This window comes from Phaseolus vulgaris, chromosome 3 (assembly GCF_051622355.1).
Source record: "Phaseolus vulgaris cultivar YP4 chromosome 3, ASM5162235v1, whole genome shotgun sequence".
Lineage (NCBI taxonomy): Eukaryota > Viridiplantae > Streptophyta > Magnoliopsida > Fabales > Fabaceae > Phaseolus > Phaseolus vulgaris.
The window spans coordinates 53093004-53105016 of NC_143500.1; the positions used below are offsets into that span (position 1 = coordinate 53093004).

The 12013-nt window shown below is 31.0% G+C and overlaps 1 protein-coding gene across 1 annotated transcript; it reads right to left on the reverse strand.

Moving 5' to 3' along the window:
* Nucleotides 1-229: 229 nt before the first annotated feature.
* On the reverse strand, nucleotides 230-3985 carry LOC137808611 (ABC transporter G family member 14). Its single transcript, XM_068609803.2, has 5 exons — nucleotides 3485-3985; nucleotides 2578-3370; nucleotides 1988-2167; nucleotides 1688-1875; nucleotides 230-1009 (listed from the first exon to the last, which is right to left on the reverse strand). Exons 1-5 carry the CDS (start codon nucleotides 3623-3625, stop codon nucleotides 365-367), a joined length of 1947 nt encoding a protein of 648 aa, XP_068465904.2. The 5' UTR covers nucleotides 3626-3985; the 3' UTR covers nucleotides 230-364.
* Nucleotides 3986-12013: the final 8028 nt, after the last annotated feature.

Genomic DNA, 12013 nt, shown 5'->3' on the forward strand with positions numbered 1-12013 from the left:
GTGACTTATCCCTTGTCTTCAGGCACTAAGTTTTATTCTAAAGCAGACATTAGAAGTTGGTGTTTTATAAAATTCCATAAAAAGACTAAATACTTCGTATATATATAGTTATCTAATCTCATTTTGGCATGCAAGATAACACTCATACTGATCATGTTTCTGATTGATTCACTTTGTAATTTTTTTACACCATTAGTGCATAGAAAATAAACTGCCAAAAAACAAACTCTTAACTTAAAAAGTTGATCAAAATTTCATTACATAAGTCCCATCAGAAGTACAATATTCTAGTATTATTCCTGTTAGGACAAAACTCTTCCAAGTTCTCATGTTATGTGTATAGTAGCTAAGGCACAGCTTAGCTCTACCTCACTCTCTGCAGTGCTAAATAAGCAACTAGACGGTAACCTACCAACATCATGGCCATTATAGACATGTCAACCCACAAGTGGTTCAAACCCACTGATTTGATTGGAGGAAATTCTCCAACCTTGCACAAGACCCCCTTTGAGCACTCATAATAATCATCATCCATGTACTGCACACCAACAAGAAGCTTGTAACAGTAGTAGCTATAGCTTAAGTACTTGAGCCACTCTATGAAGGGAGGAATCTGTTGAATATAGTAGCCACCAGCAATGAGGAACACAAGGGTTGTCACAGAAGCTAAGGTAGTGGCCTGTTTGACCTCCATCAAAATGGCCCCAAATGCTAAGCCAAGGCTTTGAGAGACAAGGACACTGTAAAGGACCACTAGGAGGGAAAGGAAAAAGGTGAGTGGATGAGGATTAAGCCCTCCCATCCAATAGATTATGAACACAAATGCAGTTGGAAGTGCAAGCTCTATTGGCAAGTCTCCTACTGTTCTAGCTAGAAAGTAGGAAGATAGACGGTACATCCCAGATGAACGTTCCTTGATCAACATTCTTCTCTCTTGTGGAAATGTGAAAACAGCATTGTAGAGAGGGTAGAATCCCCAGAAGACAGAGAAGAAAAACAGCAGGGCTATCTGCATTTTCAAATACACCTCCATTTCAGATCCAATGAATTTAGCTAACAACTATAACAAGTCAATAACAATAGTCTAATTCCACTTGCAGATTGTTAAAGACCATATTATTTACCATAAGACCAAGTTACTAAAGATCAAAATTTCAATGATATTATTGATTACAAGATTCTTTGTAACAACAAATCCCTTTCAGATAACAATAAAAACCAAAAGAAAATGTGCTCTTGATAAATAAATCAAAGGATAAAGTTAGATGAAGTTGCTAAGTTATTTTTTATGTTACTCCTCCATCAGAGTTAGAATTTTATTTTAATAACAAACGTAATAAAAATTGACACTAAACGTCAACATAAACTGTTTAAGATGAAACACCCTTGAAAAACAGCATTAAAAACACATAAGAACCAATAAAATCGGTGGAATATAAAGACAAAAGAACACAAATCATATTTTAAACTTGAGGGGGAAGAAACATTTTAGTTATTGGTGTTAGAAAACAGAAACTCTGAAATGATGTGATTTGGACATGAATACAACATTACTTGAATGTGAAAAGGCAGGAATACTCTGAAAATAAAGAACCAATGATATGTTAACAGCACAAGAGTTAGTTGATGATGTTCTGTTCTTACTAATCAATAATGATCAAGTTACTGAACTTAAGAAAACTCTTACCCTGTCTCCAATGTGCGATTCTGGGGTGTGCCACCACAGAAGTCCTCCAAGGAAAGCGACACTTATGACTTGGAAAATTCTCAGCCTGTTGAAGGCTTCAAACCTTCTCTCCCTCAGCCCCCTTTGCAACAGCACTTTGAACTGATGCCACCAACTTGTGCACCATCGCTCAGGTTTTATTTGATTTCCTGCATCAATTCAGCAACAAATCTATTTCAGACCTATAAGACTTATCTAACCAAATGAACATTTGAAGCATATGCCTGTGAATGTTTTTCATTGAAAAGTTACAACACTTACTTGTGGAACCATCCTTAATGACTTCATAGTTATTCACTTCCAAGCTGGATAATTCATCTTTCAGCTCAGTACCTATATTTTTGTCATAAGCAGAGATTAAGGCTTCTCTAACCAACTTATTTTCTGCCTCCTGGCTTTCTCTTTGTTCAGTTCCATGCTTGGAGGAGTCCGGAGCAATTCCTGCAGTTTCTCATTCTCAAAACTCTGTATATATTTAACAACACACAAATATGGTTCTGTTTAAAGAAGTCATTTCAGAAAACTAAGATAATTGAAAGTGGCCTCTCATTATAATCCCATAATACAACAAGAAAGCCTTATCTCACTGTGTGAAGTCGGTTACATGTACTAAAACACTTCATTTGACACACTTAAAACTCAAAGCTTCATGAATATATACACATAAAATTCAGTCATGACTTCATAATACTATTACCAATATTTGGTATTAAGTTGGTAAAAGTAGTAGTAGATGGTATCTGTTTAGATGCATTAGTATAAGGCTTGGAGTATTCCTGAAATACCAATAATTTAATCCACAATAGAAAGTAAAACCGTGATTGGCTAAAATTGAAAAGAAAGAATATTACCATTGGCAAGATCAAGCAACAAATCAGCAGGATTGACAATCATGGATGTGGAAAAACCAACAGAAGAAAAGTAGGCCATTGCAGTTGAAGCGGGGCCATAGTAGATGGGGCATCCTTCAGAAAGCAAGACCACTTTATCAAACATGTGATAGAGGCGACTAGAGGGTTGATGAATGGTGGTGACAACAGTTCTTCCCCCACTAGCCAAGCGTTTGATTGTGGTCATGATCCTTTGTGCTGTTGTAGAGTCCAAGCCAGAAGTGGGTTCATCCAGCAGCAACAGGCTTGGATTGATGAGCATTTCCTGGCCTATGCTCACCCTTTTTCTCTCCCCACCTGATATCCCTCTGAATAGGGGGCCTCCAATCATGCTACCCCTGCACTTGCTCAGTCCTAGCTCACTGATAACATGCTCTACATGTTGAGCTTTTTCTTCCTTGGTCAAGCTGCTGGGGAGCCTCAGAAGTGCAGTGAAGAGCAGAGTTTCAGTCACAGTGAGATGGGGGTATAACACATCATCCTGAGCCACAAAACCTGTTCTTCTTTTCATGGCTCCTGAAAAAGGCTGGTTGTTATATGTTACCTTTCCAGATAATTTGCCACTAAGCCTTCCTCCAAGGGCTGTGAGAAGTGTGGTTTTGCCACTGCCAGAAGGCCCCAACATAGCCATTATTTCTCCTGGACAAACCATACCCGTGACTCCTTTCAGTATGGTCTTCTCTCTAGAACTCCCTGTGCTCCCCCAACACATACCCTTCTGCTCCACTTTAACTTTGTACACCAATTCCTCAAACTGCAAATGGAAACAGAACAAATGCCAAAAAAAGTTAAATACTAATGCCCCACATGAATGAAAAATATGGTGGTGGTGTAGAATCAATGTAATGGTATATACTAAGGGAATGACCTTCAAAGTTATGGGGTACACAGCGAGTTTTAGAAAAGATTGCTCGTTTGTTTGTAGGACAGTCTCAGTCATCTTGGGGGGTCCTTCCTGAGGGTGACTGTTGCTGTGATCTGGTTTGAGTGCTATGCAGTTTTCTGTCATGGCTAAAGAAAGTGAGAGGTTTGTAATGTTTTGGTGGTGGTGATAGTAGTGACAACTGAGGTTTGAGAGAAGTTAAGAAGCTCCTTTTAACTTTGCTTCCCGTTGTGGAATGAGAGGAGCACACATCTATATATATAGCACAAGCTAAATTTTGTTACTGTGCACTAACTAAGATACTGTTTTAGGACTCGCATGGATGGTGGACTCCACCATCCTTTAATCTCAGAATTATTCCAAGAGAACCATTCACACCTAAAAACTATAAACTCTGAACCATTGCTTATGATCTCCGTTTTGTTTACTTTTCTCGGTTTCTCTTTTGAGTGTACCTATAACCAAACATTTTTCCTCAAGTCACCTAATTACATCGTATCATAGTTTTCTTTTCTTTTAATCACCTTCTTGAACAAGGATACATAAAATATTTCTAAGTTTCGACATCTAAATTACTAAAAAGTCGATTTTGATTTTAAGTCTAACTCAACCGATAAAATCGAGAGTGTATCTAACACTCTCGTTGAGTATTATTATAAGTACCACTTTGGCACAACATGCTCCATTGATACAAAGACACCATGTACAGTGACTAGGTGGCCTAAATTACATGCAGACAAACACAAACAGTAATTTGGAGACTACTCAGATATCATCAACTATTATTTAAAACCACGCATATAACACATGATAAATATGACATAAACACAGAAATATGCATATTTTAAATATTATTTTTTGGTATAAATTTTTTTGGGGAAGAGATTAATTACATCCCTGTCTAAGATTGTGACTAACTAAATAAAATGTTTACAGAATTTTCCACGATAAGAGAACAAATGTGTTATACATGAGATCTGTTTTGCTTTACACTGTCATTGATATAAGAAAATACGACAACCATTTTTCGATTAAAAAATTATAATTTTGAGTGTCAGTGCACCATTACTCTAAATATAAAAGAATCTATTTTAAAAATGAGTTATAGAGTATTATAAAAAAAATGTAATATTTTATTAGAAGAGGTCAACCGTGAATCACTAAACATCATTTGGTCTAGATAAAAATCAAATCTGAAATCTTTAGAAATACTTTTTAGGGTGATATGATACTTTAACTCCCCAAGCACTAAAATATACAATCTACATCCTAATAAATTATTAGTTTAATTATATTTATTTTATTTTTTAATTTAAAATATTATTATATTAATATAATTGGTTGTGAAATGTATGTTTATTTATTATTTGAGTGTAAAAGAAAATTCTTCTATTTTTTTATTAGCACATTCCTCCTTAATTAGTTTTCCAATGTTCTTCGTGGACTCTCTTTCCATGGGGGATAAAAATAGGCTTTCACGTACTATATCATTTGCCTGCACTATATATTTTTTTTGAAATGTCAGAATTGTCCTTCACTTTTTATTTGAAAGAGGAAGTTCAAATGTGTAGTTGTTGCCTCTCGATTGTTTGTAGGGTAATGATAGGTTGAGAATTTATATTTTTTTATAATCAGATTATAATTTTTAATACTTTTTGTATTATTTAATTTTAAATTTATTTTTTATTATATATTTATTTCTAAACTCATATTATTTTTAATACTTTTTGTATTATTTAATTTTAAATTTATTTTTTATTATATATTTATTTCTAAACTCATATAATAGTCGTATATAATTCTAAAGATTTTCAGAGTATTATTTTTCTTGTTTTTAATGATGGTGAAGGCAAAGTTTAATCACTTGAGGTGTGCTGGAGATTGTGGTGGTGTTCAAAAGTTTGAGTTAGTTGATTTAGAAAAAAATAATGATTAAATATGAATTTTAAAATTAAATGATGATATATAAATTTTTTGGAAATTGAATATTCTTACGCATTCTATAAATGAAAATCCAAAATTAAATTAAAGAATAGGAAATTCAATCTAAAAAAATAATTTGGAAATATGAATAATGACTTCTAATAGAGGGATCGTGAAAAACAATTTTTATATTTTAGAATTCTTCTTTCGAAACCTATTATTCTTATTTCAAAATTATCTTTCTGAAATGGATTTCCTAACCCTAAACCCCATCACAAAAACCAAAATCTAAAATTGAAAATAAACCACAAACACACATTTCTTTTATTTGTACAAAGCAAGAAAAAAATAATTGCAAAAAATACCAACCACACTAACACTAAGACCTCCCACAAAATACTCAAAACAGTAAAAAAAAATTACAAAGAAAAAGAATCAAATCCCTAAATTTATTTAAAAAAACAACTGAAGATATTTTCATTATTTTACTAGTATAGTAGAAGGTCACACAAACGATAGAGTGATGGAAGCACAAGCCCTAAAAATAATACCATTTACTCTCATTACTAATGTTTTTGCTCGCATTTTTACATTGTGCAGTCTCTTAAAATTTAATTAACTATTGTGATGTTTTCAATTCTTTTGAAGAAAGCGTTTAAAAGATAAAATTAAAACCAACTGGTAAAATAGAACTTGGTGACGTGAATATGTATGGTATGAATACGACTGTTATTTCGAGTTTCCATGCTTCCTTCATAAAAAAAAACACAGCACTTCTCTGTCTTAAATGTTTAGATCTGTAGCAATCTGTTACATATGATATTCTGTGTCTATTTTAGGTTTTGACGGTATGAATGCACGGTGCATACTTGTTTTAATATGTCAACATGCGGCTGGGAGATAACTTTTGATTAATTATCACATTTGAGGTATTGTCGGTTTTGGAGGTCGGTACTCCGGAATTACAGGAATTGTGTCACTTTTAATAGGGGAGTGGTAGATGCGTCTGAAGTGTTCGCTTTGGTGTAGGTGAAGATTTGGTCTTGGCTCCATGCAAAGTGCAGGTGATGTGTTTTTCATGGTTGTATCTGGGTCTATGGTAGGTGTCTTAGTTAGGCGTTCAATAAGGTGTCTTTTTGTATAAGGGTTGCACAATTCCTGAAGTGATTCCCATTTATTTATTTTTTATTGTTGATAAAAAAAGCAAGAATGTATATTTAAACTGCTTTTAACCTCGATTTCTAAGAAGACTATATTTATGGTACATGAACACCTATATTCTTTATTAAGACACATGGATGCAAATGGTTGCAAGATTTCCTTGCCTCCTCATATTTGGTATTCCTGGTTATCTTTCTCCATTAAAATTTTTAATCTCACTTAATCCATTTCTTTGAAATGAATTAGTGCAAAAAAAAAAAAAAACAAAGAACAAAAGAGATAACATATCTTAAGTTTCATCACCCAAACCATTTTATAGTATTCTTAATTACTTTTAAAATATAAAGACTAAAAACATGTTTTTTAACAAAAGGGTATATATATAGTTGGGATGAATCTTTAATAATAAAAAAATTTAATTTATAAAAAAGTTATAACGATGATTTGGAACAAACAATCTCCAAGCAGTTAAAGATGTTACAACTAGAATCTGGATTTAAAGGAACAAATTTGGTTATATAACTAGATTTTGTGTTCTCACACACCTCCTACTCGTGGTGATGGTGATGATGATTCGTTATGTCTTGCTACATACCATGATTTTGTCTTTCCTTTGTGCTTTTGAGGTGCTAATATGGCCAAACAGTGACTAAAAGAACCGTCCAAGCCCAAACTAAAAGCATTATATTCTCTTTCCCTCTTTACTCTCTGCGTGGTGGCCATCCATTAGAACATATTAATAATCACAATAATAAAAATTAATCAACTTTACCATGTATTATTAGGTAGGTACCAAAACTTTGACACCAAATTTTACAAAATCAAAGACAGATAATCGTCGTACTTTAGTGAAAGATCATATGAACTAGTTTTATAAGGTTGAATTAGGCTTAAAGTTCACTTATTAATATAAAAAGTTCACTTATTAATATAGTATCAGAGTAATTTAGAGCTTATCCTAATGAAATTTTGTTAGACTTATCAAACCACCCGCTATTGAATCTTTGTCTCGGTGTGAGAGATGTGTTGGAGATCTCTCAGCAATTAAAAATAAAGAAATTTCTTAATATATAATGGATACAAATTTTACCTTAAGAATCGATTTTATAACGTTCAGTTAAACCTAAAGTTAATTTTTTAATAATATAAAAATTTCTTCAACTAAATCAAACAAATTAAGTAGAAGAGTGTCCAACATCACAAAAATAAATACAATGGAAGTTAAACAAATGAAGAAAATAAGAAAATATCTATATCTAAAAAGAACTATCCCTAAACTCACTTTACACTTGTAAGAGTTGAACAATAACTCTAAATTTAATTTACGATTGTGATTATAGCTTTTAGTAACATAATTGATGTAATTAACTTCTAAAAATACACATGAAGTTACTAGGGCAAATACTCTAAACAACACTAGACTCCCTAGATATTAAACATATTAAACGCTTTATTGAGTTATCGTCCAATACTAAAATATACATATCTACTACTAAATATTCTTCAAAAGCAAGACTAAATATTCTTCTAAACCATTTTTCATATATATCACTACAAAATTATTTGATACCTTAATTATACAATAAACTTGATAATATATAAAAAGCAGGATGAGAAATTCAAACCCAGGAAAAAAGCACATGTCTAACACAGCATTTCCATTTTGAGTAATTACTACATAAAGAATTTGAGTATTTTTCTGAAAAAATTGATATGCAAAAACTTTCCAACAGTATAAAGTAGTGGCTGGATCCGTGGATATTGTATAGTAATGTTTAGAAATGCAGTAAAATGGGAAGAAGAACTTAATGATGCTGCTTTTTTCTGATATAGATATGCGATATTCTTATAAGATCTATAATTTTCAACGTTCCTTCCAAAGACAAAAGGGAAATAAGATGCTACACCGTCCAAGCTTTCTGGTATACTATATTCCTTTTTTTTTTCTTTTTTTTTTCCTTTTTAGTTTTCACATTTTTAGTATGGAAGTAAGCTGAATAGGGGAAGAAAGTATGAATAAGATTCCCATTTCTGTCCATAAAATTAATTAATTAATTATCTCATCTTAACTTTTTGTAAGCACTTGTGAGTATTTTTGGTTGTTGATGATGCCAATGTATTTCCCATTATCAACTTTGTATTAATTATACATGCATCATTAACCTTTTCTTCCACTATTCAAGAACACTTTTCTTTTTATCATATTCTCATTCATTCCCTCTTATCTTCCATATTTTTATCTTCTAACCAGAGATTCTCTTTGTTTTTTTTTTTATACATTGTATTAGAAATCTTAGTGAGATGTTAGAGAGACATTGCATTTCAATCTTGTTAGATGAGATTAAGTGTTATCCTCATAGAGTGACAGAAACAAATATTATAATCTTACTTTCATAGTAGAGACATTTTCTAGACTAGATCCCTGAGTTTTACTTCTCAAATAGAGAAATTTTTTCTACGTTAAAAATTTTCGGTATCATTATTCGATTTGGTTTATTTTCTATTATATGTTTATTGTTTTCGCAATTGTTCATTTTATATCTATACTAAAGAGTGAGAATTAGTTCTGACTTTCCGAACCCTAATAACCTAACCTATAATCTATAATCGAGTGAAGCTTGAAGAAGTAAATGTTAAGAACCATGCAATGTGGAATAGGGATGATTTTGAATGTGTAGTGTCCCTTTTAAAGAAAGATTTGAAAGGGTTATTTAGTTTATTGATAAGATTCATAAGAGAAGCGTCATTTACAACCTTGTTTGGAATGGTTAGGGTATAGGTGTTTATTTCAACATCAATCTTTGAAATTGTAATGACTACTTGTGCCATTTGAGTAGGTCTAATCCCTCACATAGATTAAGACTCTACTTGTGGGAAGTGTAATGTGTTGCACCTTTCACAGAGAATTTTTTGGATGATAGCTATCATGTTTCTCCACCAGATTTTGTTTCCCCGTGTGAAAAATGCACAATGTGTGTGGTACGCCTCGCTCGCGTGTCTTAGTCGGAAATGAAATTCATCAAACCTAGAACATCAACTATATATACTACCTATTAAATTCTATTATATTCTTCTTGTCATTTTTGTTCACTTTTGACAAATACTAATATACAATTTTTCTTATAAAAAAAAAATAATTGAGACAATCTTTTCTCCTTTTACAAAATATAATTATCTCGATTGAAGTAAAAAATAAACATTTAGTTTATTCAAGATTGCACTATAAACTCTATCTAATCCTCCTTATATATGGAGTTATACATACTATGGAGGAAGCTCAAAAGATGGGACTTACTAATGTTTGGCTTGAATGTGATTCGGTCTTGGTTTGTGCTGCGTTTACTCTCAGGACTAATGTTCCGTGGATGCTTCGTAATCGATGGAATTCTTGTCTTAATTACTATGGGACAATCAGGTTTAGGGTTACTCATATTTTTCGGGAGGGGAATGCATGTGCTGATAAGTTGGCTAATTTAGGGTTCATTCATAGAGAATCATTTCATTGGTATAATAAACTTCCATCTAGTCTATTCTTAATTCTTTATGAATAGGTATAGTCTACCTATGTATCGTTTTTGTTAACATGTGGGTTTTGGTCTAGTCCCCCCATATTTTTGTATTTTTTGTATTTTTTTTTTAATAATACTTTTTTCATGTGATGGCAGATGATTGTTGTTACTTGAGGTGTCAGCCTTACTGAGATGTCAAGTTGCATAGTGATGCCTAACATGAAAACTTTTATAAAAAAAAAAAAAATCCTCCTTATATATAACACAATGTATAATGTATAAGTAATTATCTTATCACCATCCTCCTTATTCAATATAATACAATGTATAAATATTTATCTTATCACCGTAGCTAAAATATATTCAATTCAATTTTCTTATCAAACTCAAGACTTTGAATATATCATTTTAATAAAATAAAACAATACATAGTAAAATACAGTCAATTTTCCACTAATTCATTCACATGCTTCTAATTTAGGTTTTGCAACTCATCCCTTAAAATTATGAATCTACTTAAAATCTCTTACCATTTATCAGTACCTCCTTCAAAAACTCTTTTATAAACACAAAGAAAAGTGAGAAAAATTCTACCTAACTTAAGAAAAAATAATTAAAAAATAAAAGAAAAGAACATCATTACTTCCTTAACTAATTCAAATTCATCTTTTCTGAGAACTAACTCATATTTATTATTATTATTATTATTATTATTATTATTATTATTATATACATATATATTTATATATATATATACACACATTTATAATTTTAACTTCATATATACAAAATACCACAAAAATATTAAATATTTTTAAAAAGTTATTCTTATTAAATATTTGATCGACTAAATTGGACCAAATCTTGATAATATTCACAACAAAGAAGCCAGATCTAGAGAAAAAAATATTAAATAAAAAAAACTTATATAAAAAAGTGACACAAAAAATTGAAATTTTTAAATAAATAAAATATATTTAAATATTTCACTACAAAAAATCATTAAATAAAAAATAATTTTAAAAATATAAATAATTAATTATTGTTTCATCTATAAGAAAAAATATCAAGTATTTTTTTTCTAAAATTATTTTTATTTAATAATTTTTTTATAATGTATATATATATATGTACCTATATATAAAGGGGATTCCCCTTCTAACTGCCATATAATATTATTTCAACTTTATTCTTAGATTTATATTTTATTTCATTATTTTAAAAATTTAAAAATATATTATTTCATTTTTTTAACAGTTTTAAATGTATAACAGAAATATATAACAGAACAGATAACATTATTTTTAAAAATCAAAACTAAACATATCTTTTTCTCCCATTATTTTCTCTCATCAAACGATCTTTTGTCTTCATATTCAAATTCATATTCAAAAATATGAGAAGTCATTCTTACATTCCACGAGAACCCAAGAACCCAACCAGTCTTTCAATTATAAAATAGAAGATGAAATTGTATGGTATGAATTTACTTTTATTTTTTATTTTTTATGTTTTATTTATTGATAATAATATTATTCTTATTGTGCTAATACATAAAACATTGAAAGGGAAAGAACGTAGCGCTGCAATTGTTAGGTTCAGTGCCATGGCGGTAATGGATTCCGACTCAACATCGAGTGTGGAACGGATGACGGTAGTAACGAAGTCAGCGATTTTGATTGACTCACCGCAGACATAGGCAATGAGAGAGTTGTTCGATGGGCCACCGGTGTAGAATTGTGGCAGAGTGGATTCATAATGGTAGTTGGTTTTCAATTACAAGGATTCCATTTAGAAACTGCTGCCACTGTGTAAAATCCTTCAGGTTTCAAATTTTTTCAAACTTTTTAAATTTGAAACTTTTCAAAATTTTAAATTTTCAAAATTTAAAATTTTAAATTTGCGAAATTTTAAATTTCAA

Coding starts and splice junctions, on each gene's coding strand:
- LOC137808611 (XM_068609803.2), bottom strand. CDS start 3,625: ATGACAGAAAACTGCATAGCACTCAAACCAGATCACAGCAACAGTCAC. Junction 1,876..1,987: donor CATTAAGGATGGTTCCACAA/GTAAGTGTTGTA, acceptor GAATTGATGCAG/GAAATCAAATAAAACCTGAG. Junction 1,010..1,687: donor AATCGCACATTGGAGACAGG/GTAAGAGTTTTC, acceptor TTGAAAATGCAG/ATAGCCCTGCTGTTTTTCTT.